The sequence below is a fragment of the Mobula birostris genome, chromosome 25 (genome assembly GCF_030028105.1).
Source record: "Mobula birostris isolate sMobBir1 chromosome 25, sMobBir1.hap1, whole genome shotgun sequence".
NCBI classification, from domain to species: Eukaryota; Metazoa; Chordata; class Chondrichthyes; order Myliobatiformes; family Myliobatidae; genus Mobula; species Mobula birostris.
In genome coordinates, this window is record NC_092394.1 from 47,695,761 (window position 1) to 47,718,952 (window position 23,192).

Here is a 23,192-nt window from a genome sequence, read left to right on the forward strand (position 1 = left end):
GCTGGCATGGGTGTAGGAGGAACTGGGCAGACAAAGACAAAGAAGAAAAGAATATAGGACATAGAACACTACAGCACTGTACCAGCTTTGGACCGTGACATTTGATCTTTTAACCTATTCCAAAATCAATCTGACACTTCCCTCCCAGATAGCCCTCCAGTTTTCTGTCATCCACGTGCCTATCTGAGAGTTCCTTAAATTGCCCTAAAATATCTGCCTCACCCTGGCGGGACATTCCCTGCACTCACCACTCTTTTACTTCTGACATCCCCCTATACGTTCCTCCATTCACCTTCAAAGTATGCTCCCTGGTATTAGCCCTGGCAAAAACCATCTCTGGCTATCCACTCGATCTATGCCTCTTATCATCTTGTACACCTCTATCAAGTCTCATCCTCCTTCACTCCAAAGAGAAAAGCCTAAGCTCACTCATCCTATCCTCATAAAACAAGCTCTCTAATCCAGGCAGCATTTTGGTAAATATCCTCTGTAGCCTCTTGAAAGCCTTTTTTTTTTGGTTTTATTTTTTTATTTTTTTTCTTTTTATGTCTTTTTTATTTATGATTAACTACATCATGAGTTTGGAAGTCTAATATACCTGTGTTATCTGAAATCTTTTCTGTATATGTTTATTAACAATAAGATTATTCCAATCTCTTTGTATCAGTATTGTTATTTTGTTTATAATCTTGGAAAAATTAATAAAAAGATTTGAAAAGAAAGTAAGCTTCTACATCCTTCGTATAGTGAGATGACCAGAACGGAACACAATATTCGAAGTGTGGTCCCGACAGTTTCATAGTTCCCACGCGGTTCTTGAACTCAGACCCCCGACTAATGAAGCCCATTTGCCTTCTTTACCACCCCATCAACTCACGGGGCAACTTTGAGGGATCTTTGGATGCGGACCCCAAGATCCCTCTCCATACTGCCATTAACCCCGTATTCCGCCTTCAAATTCGACCTTCCAAAGTGAATCACTTCACACATCGCCGTGTTGAACTCCACCTGCCACTTCTCAAAGGAGTGGAGAAGTTTACCCAACTGAACATAGTGGGCAGGGAGAGCTCTAGTGTAGAAAGTTTAGCGAAAGAGCAGAGAAAATCGGAACAGGAGCAGGCCAATCGGCCCCTTGAGCTTACACCGCCCTTCAGCAAGTGTGGTTGATCCTGCACATCAGCGCCGTAGCTTCTATCTCCGCTGTGGTCCGGCTATGGAACAACAATAAAGGTGAAATTTCATCGCTTAGTCTACCCCATACCCTGATCTCTGCACTTTGTTGCCTGCCTACAGGGCACTTTCTCTGTGACTGTAGCACTCATTTCTGCATTATGATATTGTTCTTCCCTTTGTACTATCCGGATGTACTTGAGTATGAATGATTTGTCCGGATGACATGCAAACAAAAAGATTTTCACTGTACCTCAGTGCACGTGACACATATAAACCCATTACCAATCTCGCCCGAACCCTCCAACCCCTCAATATCCCAGAAAGCGAGACAGTGATGCTGGGCTTACTGGCTGTCAGCCCGGGCAGGGAGGGGTTAAGCCGGGGAGGTGGAGGATGGCTTTCCCGTCGCCAGGGAGCGGGCTGAATAGGAAACACAAGTATGTGAGTGTAAACACCGCGTCCAAGAGGGCGAGAAGCCCCTTCTCGATACCAGGCGCTGAGCTACTCGGCCGGGGAGCCCCTCCTGAGCGAGGAGCGACTTAGAACAAGTTTGTGACTGGTGGGTCCCGGGGCTGAGCCGGAGCCGGAGCCCTGAGCATGGCCAACATCCAGTCAGCCACGGCCAAGAGCATCCGTCCCTTCAGGTCGAGCGAGGAGTATCTGGTGGCAATGAAGGAGGATTTGGCCGAGTGGCTAAACGAACTGTACGGGCTAGGCACCGGGCTGGAGCGCTTCCTGCGGGACCTGGAGACCGGCTCCGTGCTGTGCCAGCACGCCAACAACGTCAGCCAGGTGGCCCACGACTTCTGCCAGGACTACCCGGAGCTCGGGAGCAAAATGCAGCTGCCGAGAGCCGGCGTCACCTACATGGCGGCCGCTCAGCCCGGCACCTTCCTAGCCCGGGACAACGTTTCCAACTTCATCCAGTGGTGCCGTAAGGAGCTGCAGATCAAAGGTAGCCTGCCGGCCCGTCGCTGCTCTCACCCAGGGGTTCCCAGCCGCCCTGGAGCCCGCTAAAATTCCCTCTCGGCCCCCTCCCCTAGGTTCCAGTCAGCAGCCGCTGCTCTGCGTTACCTGAGTGCACACTCCCCCAGTATTAGCCAAGGCAGTGTGTGGTTATTTGAATGTTGCGCCTGTTCCCCTGGGGTTGTAGTCCTAAACTATTCCTCGCTCCGTTGTTGACCTTCCTTTCCAATTACCCAGTATACTCTCTGACTACTGACTCTCCACCAACTCTTTGTTTTCGTTTTGTAAGAAGAAAATAATTTGCATTTAAAAGCCTACAAAAAGCTGTAGGAACTCAACAGTCCAGGCTGAAGAGATTCACCCGAAACATCGACTGTCCATTTCCTTCCACAGATGCTGCCCGAACTGTTGAGTTCCTTCAGCGCCTCTGGATGTTGCTCCCGATTCCAGATCTGCTGTCTCTCCTGTATTTGTGGTCGGTCACAGGCGCACCGCACGCTGATTATATTTCTGTTGCCAACGGAGTAGTTTTCTCCACTAAAGTGGGTATAATGTGATGCATTACTGATCTCTGCTACAGCAACAAAGTCTTCTCCAGCCCTTGATCTTTCCCAGCTACCTGGCTTCACCTATTACCTTCCATCTAGCCTCTTTCCCCTCCCCCCACCTTTTTATTCTGGCATCTTCTCCCTTTCTTCTCAGTCCTGAAGAAGACTCTGGGCCTGAAATGTTGACTACCTATTCAGTTCCATAGTTCTGCCTGACCTGCTGAGTTTCTCCAGCATTTTAGGTCTATTGCTTTGGATTTCCAGCATCTGCAGACTTACTCGTATTTATAAAGTTTTTATCCTCTGTTTTCATATATTGGTTGAGGGGTAAGTCAGGGCTGGGACTTGGGCCTTCTCTCTAGGTATTAGCATACTTTATTTCTGTTCCATTCACCTGAGGAACAAGAGACTCAGTTCAATAAATCTTCAGTGATGCATTTGCTCAGTCTTCTTCAGTTGTCCATCAAAATCCGATGTCCACTCCTTTAACGGTGAGATCTTTGATGACTATACAGTCCTATCCTGGACCCACAAGCTCTATTGCAGGTGGGACATGTAGTGGTGATAACCATGGCTGCATTTCTCCTGGCTCTCTTCTGCTGTCTTCTGGTTGTTCTTTCCATCTCCAGAATATGAACCCTGTCCCTACACAGCTGTCGCCAAGTGGTACGGTCAGCAGCAACATCCTCCAGGTCCTCGGGTCTGACCTTGCACTTCCTTAAAGCATTCTTCATCTGATCCTTATAGCGCTTCTTCAACCCTCCGGCTGAGTGTCGACCATGATGTAGCTGGCCGTATAACACTCTGCGGGGTAGCCGACATGGGGGCATCCTTATCACGTGCCCCAGCCACTGCAGCTGACGCTGGGTGATCATGGCCTCAATACTCCTGCAGTTGGTCTTTACAAGTATTTCAGTGTGAGGCATCCGCTCACGCCAGGTAATTCCCAGGATGCGCTGGAGGCAGCTTATGTGGTAGCGCTCCAAGGACTTGATGTGATGGTTGTAGCTTCACAGCTATAAAGGAGGGTGGTGACACAGACCACCTGGTATACGGTGACCTTTGTGGAGGGTTGAAGGCTCCTGTTCTGAAAGGCTCTACGCCGAAGTCTCCCAAAGGCAGCTGATGCCCATTTAATGCTGCTCTGGATGTCGTTGTCAATGCTGCTATCCTCAGAGAGAATGATCCCCAGATATTTGAAAGATGGCACTACTAACAGCTTTTCATCACCAACAGTGAAGGCAGGTAGAGTGGGTGGGACACTGGTACTCCATTGGCAAACCTCCTCTGTCTTGGTGGTATTGACAGTCAGCCCCATCCTGCTGTATGCTCTCACTGCCACAGCAAGGACAGTCTGAAGATATGGGCCACAAGAGCACAGTCCTACAGTGAACATAACACAGTCCTGTAAGGGTGCGTGACAAACTTCATATGAAGAACTTTTTAATATTTTACTTTTTAAAGATTTTCCAGGGGTGTGAGATTTTAAGGCTAGTGTTTATTGTCCTTCAGAAAGTGGTGAACTATCTTCTTGAGCTGCTTCAGGAGTGCTGATGGAGTTCCACAATGCAGACTCAAGATCAGTGAAGGAATGGTGATATATTTCAGCCATGGTGTATGACTAGGTGGTGGTGTTCCCGCGTTGTGCTTTTTGGTGGAAGTGGAGGCAGGTTTGGGAGGTACTGTAAGAGTGGTGTACAGGGCTACCTGCTGTGCAGTTTCTTGTTGCGTCACAGCCAGTGAGCACAAGACATGGAGGGGTCAACACATTTAGGGTGGCTGAGTAGATGCCAATCAATAGTCTTCCTATCCTCAGTGGTGACAAGCTTCTTGACTGTTTTTGAAGCAAGTGGAGAGTATTCCACCTTACTCTTGAAATGATTGTAAATGGTGGAAAGGCTTTTGGGCATTAGGATACAAACTATTTACTGTAGGATACCCAACTTCTAATCTGCTCTGCTTGAGTTTCTATTTAATAGTGACCTGCAGGACATTATTATCAATGTTAATACCACTCGAAGTGAAGGACAGGTGCATTGACTTTCTCTTGTTGGTGAAGATCTTTGTCTGGAACTTCTGTGGTAGATTGTTAGATGCCACTTATCAGCCCCTGCCTGAATATTGTCTAGATGTTACTTCATGTTCTGACACCGCAAATAGAATTGAATGGAGTACTGTCATTGGCGATCTTTACTTCTCACCCAATCGGAAGGGACTAATATGATCAAGTGGCTGGAGGAGCTGAGGACCTTGTGTAGTAATATCGTGGGTCTGGGAAATAAGATTGCAACTATTGTAGTGTTTTCCCTTAATGCTCATGGACTTCAGTTTTATGTGCTACAACACCACCATCAGATGCACACTCAATGCTGAAGGCAGTCACCCTCATTTCACCTCTGGAATTTGGCTCCCTGTGAAGCCAAATTGAGGGTCACTAACTCAGACTTCTGTCCTTTCAGTTGTACAGGTTGGAAGAAAGTGGGTGGGAGGTGCTTCACCTGCTGCGCATTGCTGAATGCTTGAACTGCTGGCATCTGTTATTGACACAAACAGAAGTGAGACTATCACCAGACACATAGCTAACTGCAGCAGTAGTATTATGCATTTCTAAACGGTGCCACTCGGATAACCAGTATGTTTGGGACTTTGGTGCTGGACTGGCAGATTTTCTGGACCATTGATTGTAATTTGCTTTATATTAAACTTGCTGAATATGAGTTCTTAAGCTACACGAGCAGATGGTCAAAAGCTTGTGAAGATGAAGGACCTATTGGAGAATAAAGAGGCAGAGAGATTTAGGGAAGGAGTTGGTGGTATTTCCTTCCCGTTTGAAGGCACAGGTACCAAAGTACAAATGATGAAAATTAGGAGAGTGCTGTTGATGAGAATCGGAAGTCCAGAGATTTTGGAGGGTGGATAGAAAGCATGAAAATTTGGGGCTAGCAGCTGGAGTGAGGCGCTGAGCGCAAGAGACCATGGAAGACTCTGGAGTTAGTAGTGTGGGAGTGGGAGGAAAGTCATGACAGATGTCCTACCTCCAGTGGGCCTGAACCCTGAAATGCAACATCATGTGAGATAGAGGGTGGGGTGGATACATGTGTCCCATCTGATGGAAAAGTGGTGGCAAAGGAAGATGGCATGATGATCCCTAAATTGTACCACTACCTGTGGGACTGAACCCCAACAAATAGGAACACCTTTGTGACTGAATCTACTGATGTACAAACACCTGTAGGGTTGAACACCAACTGAGCCAGCACCTGTGGACTTCACCCTATGATGAGCCAAAATTAATGTCCTTGGATTTTGATCCCTCACCTTTGGGGAATATATCTTTGCTCAGAATCCAAGCTCTGGAATTCCCTTTCGATCTCTCCTGAAACCTGTCTCTGACAGGGCTTTTGATCACCTCTCCTGACATCTTGCATGACGTGGCGCGAGATTTGGCCTGATGATCACTCTCGCGAGGAACCTGGGAATATTTGGATATATCAGGGGCACAAAGTTTGTGATGGATTTGATTATGATTGGACTGCATTTAACATGGGCACCATGTGGTTAACTGTGGGCTGTGCCATCCCTTTAAACTGTGCTCATCAGAGATTCTGGTGCATTTGGAGCAGAGATTGCACTGGAAACCCTGTTCATACCACCCTGGGACCAGACTGTTTACAGCTTAACCTTCAGGGAAACTAACATCACAAAGCACTGACAAACATCAGCAAAAGGGAACTGATGCTGAAATACACTGCCATTTGTAGCTCCATTTGTTCTTTGCTTTTCCTTTGATCTTTACCAGGTCTTACATCAATGATGTTGGGAAAACAATGATCTAAAGATGACTTCCACTTCCTTTACTTCATCTGCAGCTGGCATCTGCCTGTTAATGTGGAAAATTGGAGAGAATTATGAGGGCAGCTTGCAGAAATTGATTTGCATTTCATCAAGTAAAAAGTATCTTAAGGGAGATGAAGAGCAATTGTTTCCTCTGGTTGAGGAATTCAAGGGGTAGAAACTTTACAAACTTGTAGATGGGTAGATCTACTTATTTGCAGATGATACCACTGTAGTGGGTGACATCTCAAATAACAATGAGATATGAAAGAGGCAGAGAGTTTGGTGATTTCCCACAATGTCAACAAAACAAAAGAGATGCTCATGGACTTCAGAAAAGGAGGCAGTGCACATGCTTTGCCTACATCAATGGTGTTGAGGTTGAGACAGTTGAGAGCTTCAAGTTTCTAGGTCACCAATAGCCTGTCCTGATGTCATGGCCAAGAAATCTCACCAACCCTTTATGTTCTCAGGAGGCTAAAGAAGTTCGATGTGTCCCTGACAACTCTTACAAGTTTTTATCAAAGCATCAGAGAAAGCATTCCATCAGGATGCATAACAGCTTGGTATGGCAACTGTACATATGACCACAAGAAACTTCGGAGAGTTGTAGAAACAGCTCAGCACGTCACTGAGACCAGCCTCCCCTCTGCCTGTATGGCATATGACTGTAAGCACTGACAAAGGACTGCTGAGATGACTATCAGGGTCTCTCTTTCACCCATTTGAGATATTTATCAGGAGCGCTGCATACACAGGGCCTTAGCATTATCAACGATCCCTCCCATCCATCCAACAATCTCTTTGACCCCGTACTATTGGGTAGGAGGTACTGTAGCAATAGGACAAAAACTGTTAGGATGGGAACAGCTTCATCGCTGGGACGGTAAGGCCATTGAACTCCCTGACACCAGCCAGGTCTCATCACGCATGAAGTGCCAGAAACATTATACTGTTTACTTTTTAACCTGTGTTATAAATGCACAATTTGTTTGTGGTAATATTACTTTGTGTGTTGTGTGAGTTATATGTGCTATATTGTGCATCTTGGTCCAGAGGAATATTGTTTTGTTTGGTGATATACGTGTGTATGGTTGATAATAAATTTGAACTTAACTTCATCTATAATTCTTGCTGCCTTAGTAAAGCAGTCAGTATAATCAAACATCCCTCCCACCCCAGACATTCTCTCTTCTTCCCTCTCCTATCCAGCTGAAGTACAAAAGCCTGAAAGCACATACCACCAAATTCAAGGATTGTTTCGATTCCACTGCTATCTGACTCGTGAATGGACCTCTTGTATGATAAGATGGATGCTTGGCTTCACAATTTACCACATTATGATCTGGCATTGTTTTTGTTATATCTTATTCTAGTTAAATGCACTGTATAATCATTTAATCTATAAGAATATTATGCAAGACAAACTTTTCACTGCATTTTATAATGTGACAGTAATCAACCAATATCAAGTGGAATCATAATGCATTTGGGGAGACCCATCAGGGCGAGGGAATGTGCAGTAAATGGGAGGATATTGAATCAATGAAGGAAACAAGGGACTTTGGAGAATATGTCCACTGATCTGTAATGGGAGTGAGATGGGTCAACATGTTGGTTAAGAAGGTCTAACAGAATGTTTCCACTTGTAGCTGAGGCACAGAATATAAGAGCAGGGAGTTTAGGGCAGAACTCTCTACACTGTAAGTTGCTCTGTACTGTATACGAGTGGATCTGGGGGTGGAAGGGCTGGGGGAGATGTTGGCAATGTGGAAAGAATAACAATAACCAATTTATTGTCATATGCACAAGTACAATAAAAAGAAGTTGTTGAAGCATCACCGAAACAGATGTCCTATCTTGCTCCTGTATGCTGAATAGTTCAAAGTAAACGTTAAGGTTCAAAAGGTTCAAAGGTTCATTTATTATCAAAGTATACAACTCTGAAATTCTTCTTCTCCAGGTAGCCATGAAACCAAGAAAGAAAAGAAAACCAGCACAATCATCAACCCCTAATCCCCCCTCTCTGCACAATAAAATTGACCAAAAATGGAATAGGCACGTCAACCCCCAAATCCTTCATCACCACACAAAAAATCCGAACATAATGGAACAGGCACGTCCACCCCCACCGCACAAAAAAGGAGAAAGATCGGGCAAAAAACCACAGAATGTAAAAACCTATAAGACAGAAGAAAAAGTCTATAGTGCAAGTCCATATCCAAAATGCAGAAACATTCTCTGGTCACGGTGGCAGGCTCTCCCCTCTCTGGTAACAGGGCGATCAAAAGGCAGGCAGTCGGTGGTCTCCTTCTGCAGTTGCCTCGTCCTTTTCGGTGAAATGGAGTTAAACCTCGGCTTGCGCCCCGTCCCGCAGCCCGTTCACCATGGGGTTTGTGCCTCTGCCTCCCGGAATCTTCTCAGGGAGCGCAGAGCTCTGGAACACCCAAACGATCTCCAAACTGCAAATCACAGGCTCCAACAGTTCCAGAATCATATCCAAGATGAAAAACAAAAGTAAAAGACATAAAAGAGGTGAAATATATGGTTTCGTGATCTATCCAGAAGATGTCAACCAAAGGAGTGTTGTATGCAGGCGCCATCTTGACTGTAGGTTTTTATTATCAAAGTACATATGTGTCACCGTATACAGCCCTGAGGTTCATTTTCTTGTGGACATACATAATGAATATAGAATAATAATAACCATAACAAAATCAATGAATAGTTAAAGGTAGTTGGTATGGTCTCACTGGGGCGAAGGAGCTGATTCCATACTGTTAGAACCTATGACTCTGGTTAGGTGACAGCTTGCAAGCCATGCGTAAGTCTGGTCACCTAACTGCAGGAAGGATGTGATCTCCCTGAGCAGAATGGAGAGACGATTTGCAAGGTTGTGCCTGAATTGGAAAATTGTGGCTCTGAGGAAAGGTCAGGGTTATTCTGTTTGGGACAGCAGAACGTTTGACCAGGGTGAATAAAATGTGTGAGGCCTGAGTAGGTTCACTAAAATTTCCCCAAGTGAAAGGGTCAAGAGGATTGAAAGTAAGTAGTGAGAGGATCCGAGGGAAGGTGAAGAGAATCCTCTTTGCACAGATGGTTTTGGGGTCAGAATTCCCTGCGTGACAGGCTGGCAGAGGTCAAAGTTCTCACCACATTTCCACAGTACTTAGATTTACGCTTGGATCTCTGTAGCCTGCAGGGCCACAGACCTAGTGCTGAAAGATGGGTTTAAGCTGGGCTAGAGCTTTTATATCAGCACAGATGTAATGGGCCGAATGGCTTAATGTGGGTTTTTAATGATGCTATGGATTAGACGTGATTTGAGTGGCTGAATGGTCTATTTTTGTTCCTGATGTTCTTGTCCACTTGTATGAAGTATTTAGATCTCTGAAGCAATGGTGGTTAGCAAAGACGTCACCCTGTTGGTTGGAAAATATCTCCAGTCACTTATTGCGAGATGGAGGCCCTCAGGCTTTCGGGAAAGGGAGGGTGCACCTGGTTTGTGGATTGAGCAGTTCCAAATGCCTTTCCATTTGAGAGGTTCTGTTCTCTGTGTGAAGCTGTTGATTGTGGTCTGGTGTAATTGAAGGTGGTACTAGTTGCAGATCAGAGCAGACACGTTGAATGAAAGGTCTGTTCCTGAGAGTCATATCAAGGATTAGCCCGGTGATCAGAGAGAGTGTACTTACCGCCTGTTACACCTCTGGCATTTAGGGCAGCAATGAAAGTCCTCCAACTATAGCGGTGTTCAGGGCTTCCTCTGTCATGTCAGTAGCTTCATCTCAGTTTTCACTACTGTCAGTCACGCAAGTCCCGGGTGGAGACTCAGGAATACCGTCACACTCAGATGTACAAGGATTCTTTATTGCTGTTTCTGTAACAATTTGTGTTTTTTGACCAGTCAGGGTTGTTAGCCCTGAGCTGAACCCTAAAACCCAGAGATCTGGTGGACCACCAGTCTGTCCTCTACCCTTTGACCTGCTTGGCAAGAGTGACCTCTACCAAGAGCCAAAGCATAAAGCCTTGACTCCAGCCAACAAAGCTCTCTGGGTCACTAAGGCACGCAAGTCTCCAAACCCTCCGACAAGGTTGTGATCTCTTGGAGGATCAGAGACATAATGAAGACCCTGCTGGAGTGGTCTTAGCCCTCTCCTGCAGCATTCTTGTGACATGCCCATCAGCGAGCAGTGGTAGAGTGGTGAAAACTTAGCATTGCTGCCTGTGAGGAGACGAATCTCAACATAGTATACATACTTTGATAATAAATGTACTTTGAACTTCATAGCTCAAGTGACCAGTCTTGATCCTGACTTCCAGTGTGATCTTTGTGGAGTTTGCATGTTTTCTCTCTGTCTACATGTGTTCTGCTGGAAGACCAGATGTACCACTTTCACACCCCAAAGGCTTCATGGCAGGTTCATTGTCTGTGGTAAACTACCCCTCAGTGTAGGGAACTGTCAGATGAGCCGAGGGGAAGCTGACTGGCACTGCAGTGCCACAGAAGAATAAGGAGAAGGGAACAGGAGAGATAGGAGCTAGGATGGGCAGTGGGCTGGATGGCCACTTCCTGTACGCAATAAGTAACAACTTTATTAATAAATAAAATAAAATGTGTAATATCCTAAAGATTCAATAGGTCAGGCATGTCTTTAGAGAGGGAAATGGTGTTAACATTTCAGGTCTCAAACACAAGGAATCCTGCAGATGCTGGAAATTCAAGCAACACACATCAAAGTTGCTGGTGAACGCAGCAGGCCAGGCAGCATCTCTAGGAAGAGGTACAGTCGACGTTTCAGGCCGAGACCCTTCGTCAGGACTAACTGAAGGAAGAGCTAGTAAGAGATTTGAAATCCTGACGAAGGGTCTCGGCCCAAAATGTCGACTGTACCTCTTCCTAGAGAGGCTGCCTGGCCTGTTGTGTTCACCAGCAACTTTGATGTGTGTTGCTGACATTTCAGGTCAGTGACTTTGCATCAGACAGGATGACATTTGTCTCTGATGTCTTGCTACCCCAATGATATACATAAAATGTATTGTTGAAAGAAGATGAATTTAGAACTTTCTAATCCCGAAGTACTAGGCAATCACACAAGGTGCTGGGGGAGCTCAGCAGGCCAGGCAGCATCTGTGGATGGGAATAAAGAGTTGATGTTTTGGGCCGAGAGCTGCCTTCAGAGTCTTCCAGCACACAATGTGTATTGCCCTAGATTTTCAGAACCTGCACTACTTCTTCCTAGGAAATCACCCAGGCAGGACACAGGTAAAAGCAAGGAAAGCAGCTAGTACTCTAGAGTTTCCCTTGCACACGACAGACTTTTTATTTCTATTTAGTTATTGAGATACAGAGTGGAATAGGCCCTTCCAGCCCTTTGAGTCACACTGCCCACAATTCCCAATTTAATCCTAGGCTAATCACGGGACAACTTACTATGACCTATCAACCTACCAACCGGTAGGTCTTTGGACTGTGGGAGGAAACCCACGTGGTCACAGGGATAACATACAAACTCCTTACAGGCAGTGGCGGGAATTGAACACGGGTCGTCTGTACTGTAAAGCATTGTGCTAACCACTATGCTACTGTGCTGCCCTGAATACGTAGTGGACTACTGGGGGATTGCTGCACTGGCAGAGGTTGTCCTTTCAAATGGGACTTTCAAGCCAACGCCTACAAAGAAAACCTACAGCACTGTACAGGCCCTTCGGCCCACAATTCTGAGCCGAACATGTACTTACTTTAGAAATTACCTCGGGTTACCCATAACCCTCTTTTTTTCTAAGCTCCATGTTTCTGTGCAGGAGTCTCTTAAAATACCCTATCATATCCGCCTCCACCACCATCGCCGGCAGCCCATCCCACGCACTCACCACTCTCTGCGTAAAAAAAACTTACCCCTGACATCTCCCCTGTACCTACTTCCAAGCATCTTAAAGCTGCGGTCTCTCGTGTTAGCCATTTCAGCCCTGGGAAAAAGCCTCTGACTATCCAAGCGATCAATGCCTCTCATCATCTTATACGCCTCCATCAAGTCATCCCTCATCCTCCGTTGCTCCAAGGAGAAAAGGCCAAGTTCACTCAACCTATTCTCATAAGGCATTCTCCCCAATCCAGGCAACATCCTTGTAAATCTCCTCTGCACCCTTTCTATGGTTTCCACATCCTTCCTGTAGTGAGGTGACCAGAACTGAGCATGATACTGCAAGTGGGGTCTGACGAGGTTCCTATATAGCTGCAACATTGCCTCTCGGTTCTTGAACTCAATCCCTCGGTTGATGAAGGCCAATACACCATATGCCTTCTTAACCACACAGCCAACCTGCGCAGCCTGTTTGTCCTATGCTTCCATTGCACTCGGGTACTCGATTAATTTCAATAAGCAACTGATCAGTTATCTCTTTACAGACTATATTCAAATCGACTGTTTTAACTATTATTGCAGTAGCTACACTTAAGATTATTCTTATCTGGTTTAAAAACGTTGTTGAACCCTCAAGGTTGTTAAAACCATGACACAAATCCAGTTCTTTGCATTGATTCCTTGTCTGCCTGTAACTAAATTGTCATGCATTTGTTTTCATTGCAGACGTGCTCATGTTCGAGACAGAGGACTTGGTTCTGAGGAAGAATGAGAAGAACTTTGTGCTGTGTCTGCTGGAGGTGGCCAGGAGAGCTTCCAAGTTTGGCATGTTGGCTCCTGTCCTCATTCAGATGGAGGAGGAGATTGAGGAAGAAATCCGTGAGGAGATGGACCTACCTGCTGAAGTTATCCCTCCCAAACCCAAACCACAGAGGCAGTTGTGTGACTTCAAAAACCTAGATGAGATGGTGAGTGAGTTGTGAATGAATGTTCAGGCCACGCTCCACGTGAAGTGTAGGGTACGATGTACTCTTTACAGTTACAGCTGTTCTGAGGATACCTGCACTGGTCCTTTGAATGAGCCATCTGATTAGTCCCACTTCTCTGCTCTTTCCGTGTGGTTCCACAGGCACATGTAATAGAGCTGCTGCCTCCCAGCCACGATAACTTGGGTTTGATCTTGACCTTGGTTGTCTGAGTAGATTCTCCCAGCGACTATGGGCTTCCCTTGGATGCTTCGGTTTCCTGCTGCATCCAAAGAGGCGCGGATCGGTAGGATAGTCAAACGGCCACTGTAAATTGCCCTTGGTGAGTGATAGAAGTTGATGGGAGTGTGGGGAGAAGTAAAATGAATTAGCATAAGTGGATCATTGAAGGTCGACACAGGCTCAGTGGACTGAAGGGACTGTTTCTCAGTTGCATGACTGACTTTGTTCCTGATTCCTCTTTGAAACCTTAATGTCTTACCAGCACCATGTGACAAGCAGCGCACTGAACTGTGAAACCAAATCTCCTCGTCAGTCACAAGAAAACAAAACATAGGAACAGAATTAGGCCTTTTGCTCATCGAGTCTGCTCCACCATTCGATCATGGCTGATTTATTTTCCCTCTCAATCCCATTCTTCTACCTCCCCCTGTATTCTTTGATGCACTTACTAATCAAGCATCTATCAACTTCTTGCTTTAGGAATACCCAGTGACTTGGCTCCCACAGCTGTGTGTGGCAATAAAGTTCAAAGTAGATTTAGATTAGATTATGAAGACATGCAGTCCTCTTTTATTGTCATTTAGTAATGCATGCATTAAGAAATGATACAATATTTCCTCCGGTGTGATATCACAAAATATAGGACAGACCAAGACTGGGAAAAAAACTAACAAAACCACATAATTATAACATATAGTTACAACAGTGCAACAATACCATAACTTGATGAAGGACAGCCCATGGGCACAGTAAATAGTTCAAAGTCTCTCAAAAGTCCCACATCTCACGCAGACGGGAGAAGGAAGAAAAACTCTCCCTGCCATGCCCGACCACAGTCCGACTCTGAGTCGTCCAAAAACTTCGTGCCTCCGATCAGCTCTCTGACACCGAGTACCATTGTATCTGAACGATTCAACCTCAATCTCGGTCACCAACAGCAGGCAAAGCCGGGGATTTTGAGGCCTTCCCTCGGGAAGATTCTCGACCGCGCAGTAACTACAGCAGCAAACTTGTGTTTCAGAAATTTCTCCAGATGTTCCTCTGTGCTTTCACGTCTGTCTCCATCAAATCAAAATTGTCCATGGCCCCTATTTAACGGATACAATGTCATTTTCACCGGAGAGCTGCGCACGCACGGCCCGCTGCTATCTCTCCTCCCGCCTTGTGATTTATTATCAAAGTACATATATTATATGTCACCATATGTAACCCTGAGGTTCATTTTCTTTTGGGCATATTCAATAAATCCATAGAATATTAACCATAACAAAATCAACGAAAGACTGCCCAACCAATGCACTAAACCGGAATGTAGAACTGTGTAAAAAGAAATAATAATAATAAATAAGCAATAGATATTGAGAACCTGAGATGAAGAGTCCTTTAAAGTGAGCCCATTGTTTGTGGGAACATTTCAATGATGGGGTGAGTAAAGTTGTCCCCTTTTAGATCAAGGGCCTGATGGTTGAGGGGTAGTAACTGTTCTTGACCCCTCAAGGTTGAGAGTTCTGAAGCTCTTGTACCTTCATTCTGATGGCAGCAGTGAGAAGAGAGCATGCCCTGGGTGGTGGGGGTCCCTGGCAATGGTTGTTGCTTTTCCGGAGCAGTGTTTCATGTTGATGTGCTCAACGGTGGGGAGGGCTTTACCCATGATGTACTGGGCTAAATCCACTACATTTGTAAGGTTTTCTGTTCAAGGGCATTGGTGTTTTCATACCAGGCTGAGACACAGCCAGTCAATGGACTCTGTACTACACATCTATAGGAGCTTGTCAAAGTTTTAGATGTCATGCTGAATCTCCGCGAACTCCTAAGGAAGAAGAGGTGCCACTGTACTTTCTTTGTAATTCCACTTACATGTTGGGCCCAGGACAGGTCCTCTGAAATAATAACATCTAGCAATTTATAGTGACTATCTGTCTCCACTTCTGATCCTCCGATAAGGATTGATTTGTAGACCTCATGTTTCCTTCTCCTGAAATCAATAATCAGCTCCTTGGACTTTCTGACATTGAGTAAGAGGTTGTTGTTTTGGCATCTCTCAGCCAGGTTTTCAATCTCCCTCCTATATACTGATCTGTCACCACTTTTTCTTTGGTCTATGACAAAGTTCAAAGTAAAACTTATGATCAGAGCACATACATGTCACCACATACAACCCTGAGATTCTTATTCTGTGGCCATACTTAGCAAATCTATAGAACAGTAACTGTAAACTGTAAGCAAACTGTGCAAATGCAAATATAAATAAATAGTAATAAATAACGAGCTTGAAATATCAATATAACAGAGTTCTTAAATGAGTGTAATTATCCCCTTTTGCTCAAGAACCTGAACGTTGATGGGTCGTAGCTGTTCTTGAACCTGGTGGTGTGAGTCTTGAGACACGTATCTTCTAATTGATGGCAGCAGTGAGAAAAGAGCATGGCCTGTTGGTGAGGATCTTTGGCGATGAATGCTGCTTTTCTATGGCAACGTTTCATGTAGATGTGCTCAATGGCTGGGAAGGTCTTACCCGTCATGAACTGTGCCGAATCCAGTACCGCTTGTAGGATTTTTCACTCAAAGGCATTGGTGTTCCTGTACCAGGCCATAATGCAGCCAGTCAGCACACTTTCCACCACACACCTATAGAAGTTTGGCAAGGTTTCGATGACATGTCGAACATCCACAGACTCCTGAGGAAGTAGAGGCGCTGTCATGCTTTTCTCACTGTTGCATTTCATCTGAAAACCTGGCTGAGTGATGCGAAAACAGCAACCTCTTACTCAATGTCCGAAAGTCCAAGGAGCTGATTATTGACTTCAGGAGAAGGAAACTGACTGGGGTCCAGGACAGGTCCTCTGAGATAGTGACACCCAAGAATTTAAAGTTACTGTCCCTCTCCACCTCGGATCCTCTAGTGATTACTGGCTCATGGCTTCCCTCTCCTGAAGCCTACAGTCAGTTTGTTGGTCTTATTGACATTGAGTGATAGGCTGTTGTTATTACATCACTCAGCCCAATTTTCAATCTTGCTCCTGTATGCTGATTCATCAACACATTTGACACAGCCCACAACAGTGGTGTCGTCAGCAAACTTGTATATGGTGTTGAAGCTGTATTTAGCCACACAGTCACAGGCGTAAAGTGAGTAGAGCAGGGGGTAAGTACACATCCCTGCTGTGCTCCTGTGCTAATGGAGATTGTGGAGGAGATGTTTGTCCCAATTGGAACCAACTGGGGTCTACAAGTGAGGAAAACCAGGATCCAGTTGCACAAGGGGGTATTGGGGCCCAGGTCTTAGAGTTTATCAATCAGTTTTGAAGGGATGGTGGTGTTAAATGCCAAGTTGTAATCAATAAGGAGCATCCTGATGTATGCTTCTATGCTGTCCAGATGTTGCAGGGTTGTGTGAAGCCAATGAGATAGCTTCTGCTGTAGACCCATTGCTTCAGTAGGTGAATTGGAGTGATCCAAGTCGCCATTCAGGCAAAAGCTGATGTTCTTCAACTCCAGCCTCTGTGGATGTAAGTGCCACTGGGCGATAGTCTTTTAGACAGATTACCACGCTCTTCTTGGGCACCGGTATGATTGAAGCCTGCTTGAAGCAGGTGAGTACCAGATGAGCTCAATGCCTTCTCAGCGAGAAGTTGAAGATATCTGTGAACACACCAGCCAGTTGGTTGTCACAGGTCTTCAGTACTCGGCCAGGTTACTCCACCTGGACCGGATGTTTTCCTTGGATTTGCTTTCCTGAAGGTAACCCGCATGTCATCTTCAGACACTGAGACCAAAGTATCATCAGGGGACATGGGGTGCATGATGGTTCCTCCCTGTTCTGGTGGTCAAAGCGAGCATAGAGGGCATTGAGCTCATCTGGAAGCAAAGCTCTGCTGTCCCCTATGCTGCAAGATTTAGCTTTGTAGGAGGTTATGGCATTCAAACCCGGCCACAGCTGTCGAGCATCTCTCATTGATTCCAGTCTAGTCCACAACCTCCACTTCGCCCGAGAGATGGCTATTTGGATATCATATCTGCACTTCTTGTAGCATTCTTGATCTCCAGACTTGAATGCCTCTGACCCAGCTCTCAGCAGGTTCCAGATTTCATTGTTCATCAGGGCTTCTGACTGGGGAAAATCCTGAATGATTTTGTGGGTACACACTCATCCACAGCTGTTTTAATAAAGTCTATAACAATCCTAGTGTAGCCACTCAGATCCTCAGCGGTCTCATCAGCAAGCTTGAGTATGACATTGGAGCTGTGCTTAGCCTCACAGTCATAAGTGTAAAGCGAGTAGAGCAGGGGGCTTGTGGTGCACCTGTGCTGGTGGAGATCATGGAGGAGATGATGTTGCCAATCTGAATTGACTGGGGTCTGCAATTGAAATTGAGGGTCCAATTGCATAAGGAGGTATTGAGGACAACATATTGGAGTTTATTGATTAGTTTTAAGAGGATGATGGTGTTGAATGTTGAGCTGTAGTTGATAAAATGCATCATGATGTCTGCATCTTGCTGTTCAGATGTTCCAGGGTTGAATGAAAAGCCAATCAGATGGCATCTGATGTGGATCTTTTGCTCTAGTAGGCAAATTGGAGCAAATTCAAGTTGCTCCTCAAGCAGTAGCTGATGTGCTTTATCACGAAGCTTTCAAGATACTTCATCACAGTGGATGTAAGTGCTACTGGGTGATAGTCATTGAGGCAGGTCACCACGGTCTTCTTGGGCACTGGTATAATGGAAGCCTGCTTGAAGCAGTGGGTACCACACGTTGCCAAGGTAAGAGGTTAAAGATCTCAGTGAACGTACCAGCCAGTTGATCAGCACAGGTCTTTAGTATGTGGCAGGTACCCCGTCTGGGCTGGATGCATTTTGTGGATTCACCCTCCTGAAGGCTGCTCACACGTCGGCCTTACAGGCTGAAATCCTAGGATCTCTGGGGGAGTTTGTGATGGTTCCTCCAAAGTGAACATAGAAGGCATCGAGCACGTCTGGAAGTGAAGTTCTTTGGTCTCTAATGTGCTTGACTTAATTTTATAAGAGGTGATTGTATTTATTTAAGCCCTGCTGCAACTGTTGAGCACCCTTCGTTGATTCACAGCTGCTACTTCACCTGTGTGATGGCTTTCCGTAGATCTTTCCTGGACATCCTGTAACTTTTATGGTCACCAGACTTGAATGCCCTGGTCTGGTGCTCAGCAGATTTTGGTTCTCGTGGTCCATCCAGGGCTTCGGATTGGGGAAGACTCTGAACTAATTTGGGGGGACACACTCATCTGCAGCTCTTTTAATAAAGTCCGTTGCAGCCACGGTGTACTCATTCAGATCCACAGATGACTCCTCGAACATGGCCCAATCCACTGACTAGAAACAATTCCCTAGCAGTTTCTTTGCCTCCTGTGGCCACCTCTTTGTTGTCTCAATCTCTGGAACTTTGCTCTTTAGCCTCTTCCTGTGTACTAGTAAGAGAAGGACAGGGCAGCGACAATGAATTCTACAGATTCATCACCTTCTGGTGAAAGAAATTCCTCCTTATCTTTGTTCTGAAGCAACATCCTTGAGTCAGTGCCCTCTAGTCGTAGACTCGCCTGCTATTGGAAGAGTGCCCTTGGGTTTCTTTGCTAATCTCTGTGACCTCTGACCTGAGACTCCAGGGGAAGAGGGGTTCTTCATATGTCCCCTATCAGAAACCACGTTGCTCACTACTATCGCATGGACCTTTTCTGCTCTAAGTAATAGTTTCCTGCCTTTCTTAGTCCCTCGTGACTGAAGCTTTTTCTTATTGTACCATTCCTAAAATCATGAGATAGTTGCGCTACAGAAGGAGTTTGGTCCATCTTGACTATCCTGGCTCTCAACTAAAGCGACTCACTAGCTCAGTCCCCGTGGTCCTTTCTCTATGGCCTTGCAGATGTTGCCTACCCAGTGTCCTCTTGACAGCCTCATTGGATTCCAGCACCACTTCAGCATCTAGAGCAATCTGACCACACGTTCCCCTCTCTCTCACAATTTATACTTGTGACCTCCAATCTTCAACCTTTCCACCAACAGGAACATCTTCCCATCATCCAAACTGGTCATATCCTTATTCATTTTATAAACCTACCAGTTCTCCCCTTGACTTTCTTAGATGAAAACCAGTCCCAGCTTCTCTAATCTGTCCTTGTCATTGTAATTGTTGTAATACCCCAGTTCCTTTCTGAATCCCTATAAAGGCTTCACATCTTTCTTAAAAACAGGTGACAAAAATTGAATATAGTTCTCCAGTTGATGCCAGACCTGTGTTTAGTGACTGTTCAGCATGCGTTCTCTGCTTTTACACCCTGTACCTCTATGAAGCCCGGAACTGTGTATACCACTATGAATTACTTGAACACCAAGTCTTCAGCTGGTCAAGTAGGTGGCTCAGCATCTTCTTCTCAAGGGCAGTTAGGTATGGAATTGAAGATGCTGGTGCTCATCCAAGACTAGATGTCAAACAAGCCATGGAAGTAGTGAGATAAGTCTGAGCACAGGGCTGGGCTGGAGACTGGGAGTGATGGCAAGATGTCACTAAAATTTATTGGAATAATTTCAGTCAGGGTCAAGATGTAAAGAAGGCCCAAGAGGCTCTAAGGAATGAATTCTTCCACATCTTAAATCCCACAGTGGGCCTAGTTTCTACAAATAAACCTTGCTATTGTTCTTCTAAAAGTTTCTCCATAGTCTTGGACAATGATAGGAGCAGACGGTATGGAAAAATACTTCAGTTGAGGAAGGCTAATTACAATGCTACTGGGCTGGAACTTGGAAGAAAACTTTCTTGAAAGTGCACAGTGGAGATATGGCAGTTGTTTAGGAAGCACTAGCACAGGGTGCTGGACAGGGAAAAGATAGTTGGGTGAAGGAAGCATGGTTGACAAGAGAGTAGCAACTTTTAATCAAGAGGAAGAAGAAAGTATACTTAAGGTTTTGGAAGCAAAGTTAAAACGGAGCTCTTAAGAGTTATAAGTTAGCCAGAAAAGAACTTAAGAAGGGACTTGGGATAGCTGGAAGGGTACGTGAGAAGGCCTTGGTGAGTTGATATAGAGAAAACCCCCATGGCGTTCTACACATACATGAAGAACAGGCTGATGACTAGAATAAGGGTAGGTCTGAAAACACATGACAAACCAACTTAAAAACTAACAAAAAGCACATAATTATAACATATAGTTACAACAGTGCAAAGCAATACCGTAATTTGATAAGAACAGACCACGGCACAGTAAAAGTCTCAGAGTCTCTCGCAAGTCCCATCATCTCACACAGACGGTGAACCTCCAGCGCTGCCAGCTTGCCGATGTAGCATCCCGGAAGCATCAGACCACAGTCCAACTCCGAGTCCATCCGAAAACTCTGAGCCTCCGACCACCTCTTCAACACCGAACACCAAGCACCATCTCTGCCGAGCGTTTCGACCCCGGCCCCGGCAACAGGCGATATGCAAAGCCGAGGATTTGGAGCCTTCCCCTCCGGAGATTCTCGATCGCACAGTAGCAGCGGCAGCGAAGCAGGCATTTCAGAAGTTACTCCAGATGTTCCTCTGCACTTCTCATGGCTGTCTCCATCAAATCTGGATTGTGCACGGCACCCCTAGTTACACATATCGATACTCATTCGGAACGGCCGCGTGTGCTGTGTTGCGCCGCCATCTTCTCCTCCCTTCTACATATAAACCAAAATAAATTACATGAACAACAAAGAATGCTTAATCAAACAATATATTCAAAATATTACTTAAATATTACTGAAATATTAAATGCACAACACTCCTTCCTGCTTGGCTGTAAACTCTAACTCAATATAGATTGCATCTCAACTTGTACGTAGTATAACTCTCGAACAGATTGAAGTGACGGGAAAAACAAGTCGTGGTCAACGGCGCGTGACGTTCATGGAGGCGCGCACTTATGACATGGCGGCATAATGATGTTTGCTATTTTACATATAACCTGTAATGAATTATGTAAGCAACAAAGAATACTTAATCAAACAATATATTTACAATATTACTCAAATAACTTAAATAGTAAATACACAGCAAGAGGGACTTTGATGAATGTGAGGTCAGCATAGAACATGAAGTTAAAAAAAAAAGAGGATGTGCTGGATCTTTTGAAAAACTTTAGTACAGCGAAGTCCCAGGCCAGACGGAATTGTACCCTGGTTACAATGGGAAGCATGGGAAGGGATTTCTGCACCCTGCCAATGATTTTTTGCATCTTCACAGGCCACAGCAGTAATACCAGAAGATTGGTAAAGAGAGGCAAATTCTGTTCTTCTGTTCAAGAGAGGTAATAGAGATGATCCTAGGAATCATAGACTAGTGAGTCTTGCATCGGTAGTGGGTAAACTGTTAGAGAAGATTCTTAGTCAGGAGTTACATGTATCTGGAGAAGCATAGTCTGGTTAGGGAGAGTTAGCATCACTTTGAAAGGGGCAGAATGTAGCCCATGAGCCCGATTGACTTTTTTGTGAGGGGAACTCGCAGCCTTTGAGCCTGATTGACTTTCTCAAAGAAGTGAAAAAACAAATTGATGAAGGTAGAGTAGTGGATGTGGTGGTTATGAATTTTAATAAGCCATTTGACAAAGTTCCCCATAGTGGACTCATTCACAATGTCAGGAGGCGTGGATTTAGGGAGAATTGACTGTGTGAATTTGAAATCGGCTTGACAGAGGGTGATAGTAGATGGGGTATAATCTGCCTGGAGGTGTGTGACTAGTGGTGTCCTGCAGGGATCTGTTCTGGAAACATTTCTTTGTGATTTTTATAAATGACTTGGATGAGAGAGTGAAATGGTGGATTAATAAGTTTGCAGACAACTCGAAGTTTGGTGGTGGTGTGGGTAATGTAGGAGATCTTCACAGGTTACAACAGAGCACTGCTAGGCTGAGAAGTGAGAAAAATGATCCAATATCTATCGCGCTTGGTACAGGTCACTTGACCAGTGCACACTTGTGGGCAGCTTTCCTCTCAGCCTTCCTGGTTAGCTGATGTCGAGGGTGGTGGGCTGTGAATCTTCCCTTCCCTTGATGAAGTGTCTATTAGCTCATCTGCTGGTTTCCTATCTTCATCAGCAGAGGAAGCTTCTGCAGCTTCCTTGGGTTCCTCATCGGTTCACTGGCATATATGATCCAAATGTTGCCTAATATTCATTAGCTCAAGTTCTGCTCCCTGACTGACAACTCTGGACAATAGTCACTGGGCAGTTTTCTTCCTGCGAGGTGTGTGTGTAGACTTTGTCACTGGCACCAGGCGTTTCCAGCCTGGTGTGCATATCGAATTCTTGTTTCATGGCTTCTCGCTGCAAATTGGCTCCAGGACGGCTGGCTGTAGATCTAATCTTCTGCGTACTGTGCGGCTAAACGTTACTTACGCGGGTGAGTTCATTTAGGGTAACCCGATACTGGAAGGGAAGCTGCTTAGTTTTGTCATCAGGTCACCCTGTGTTTGTTTGGAAAGGCATCATTTCACTGTTGGTACCACCAAACCATTTGATGCTACATGGTATGGAGCTGTTGTCGGATGCCTAATGCCATTATTCTTAAGAAATTGCTTAAATTCTGCACTGGTGAAGGCCATCTGTATCACAGC

The 23,192-nt window shown here is 45.3% G+C and overlaps 1 protein-coding gene across 1 annotated transcript in view; it reads left to right on the forward strand.

The window, feature by feature from the left end:
* Positions 1-1,594: 1,594 nt before the first annotated feature.
* LOC140187524 (GAS2-like protein 2A) overlaps positions 1,595-23,192 on the forward strand; it is a 46,505-nt gene continuing 24,907 nt past the window's right edge. Inside the window, exons 1-2 of the mRNA XM_072242883.1 lie at positions 1,595-2,128; positions 13,109-13,350. Coding sequence (XP_072098984.1) covers positions 1,771-2,128; positions 13,109-13,350 — 600 coding nt within the window. The 5' untranslated portion in view covers positions 1,595-1,770. The remainder of the gene's footprint in view (positions 2,129-13,108; positions 13,351-23,192) is intronic.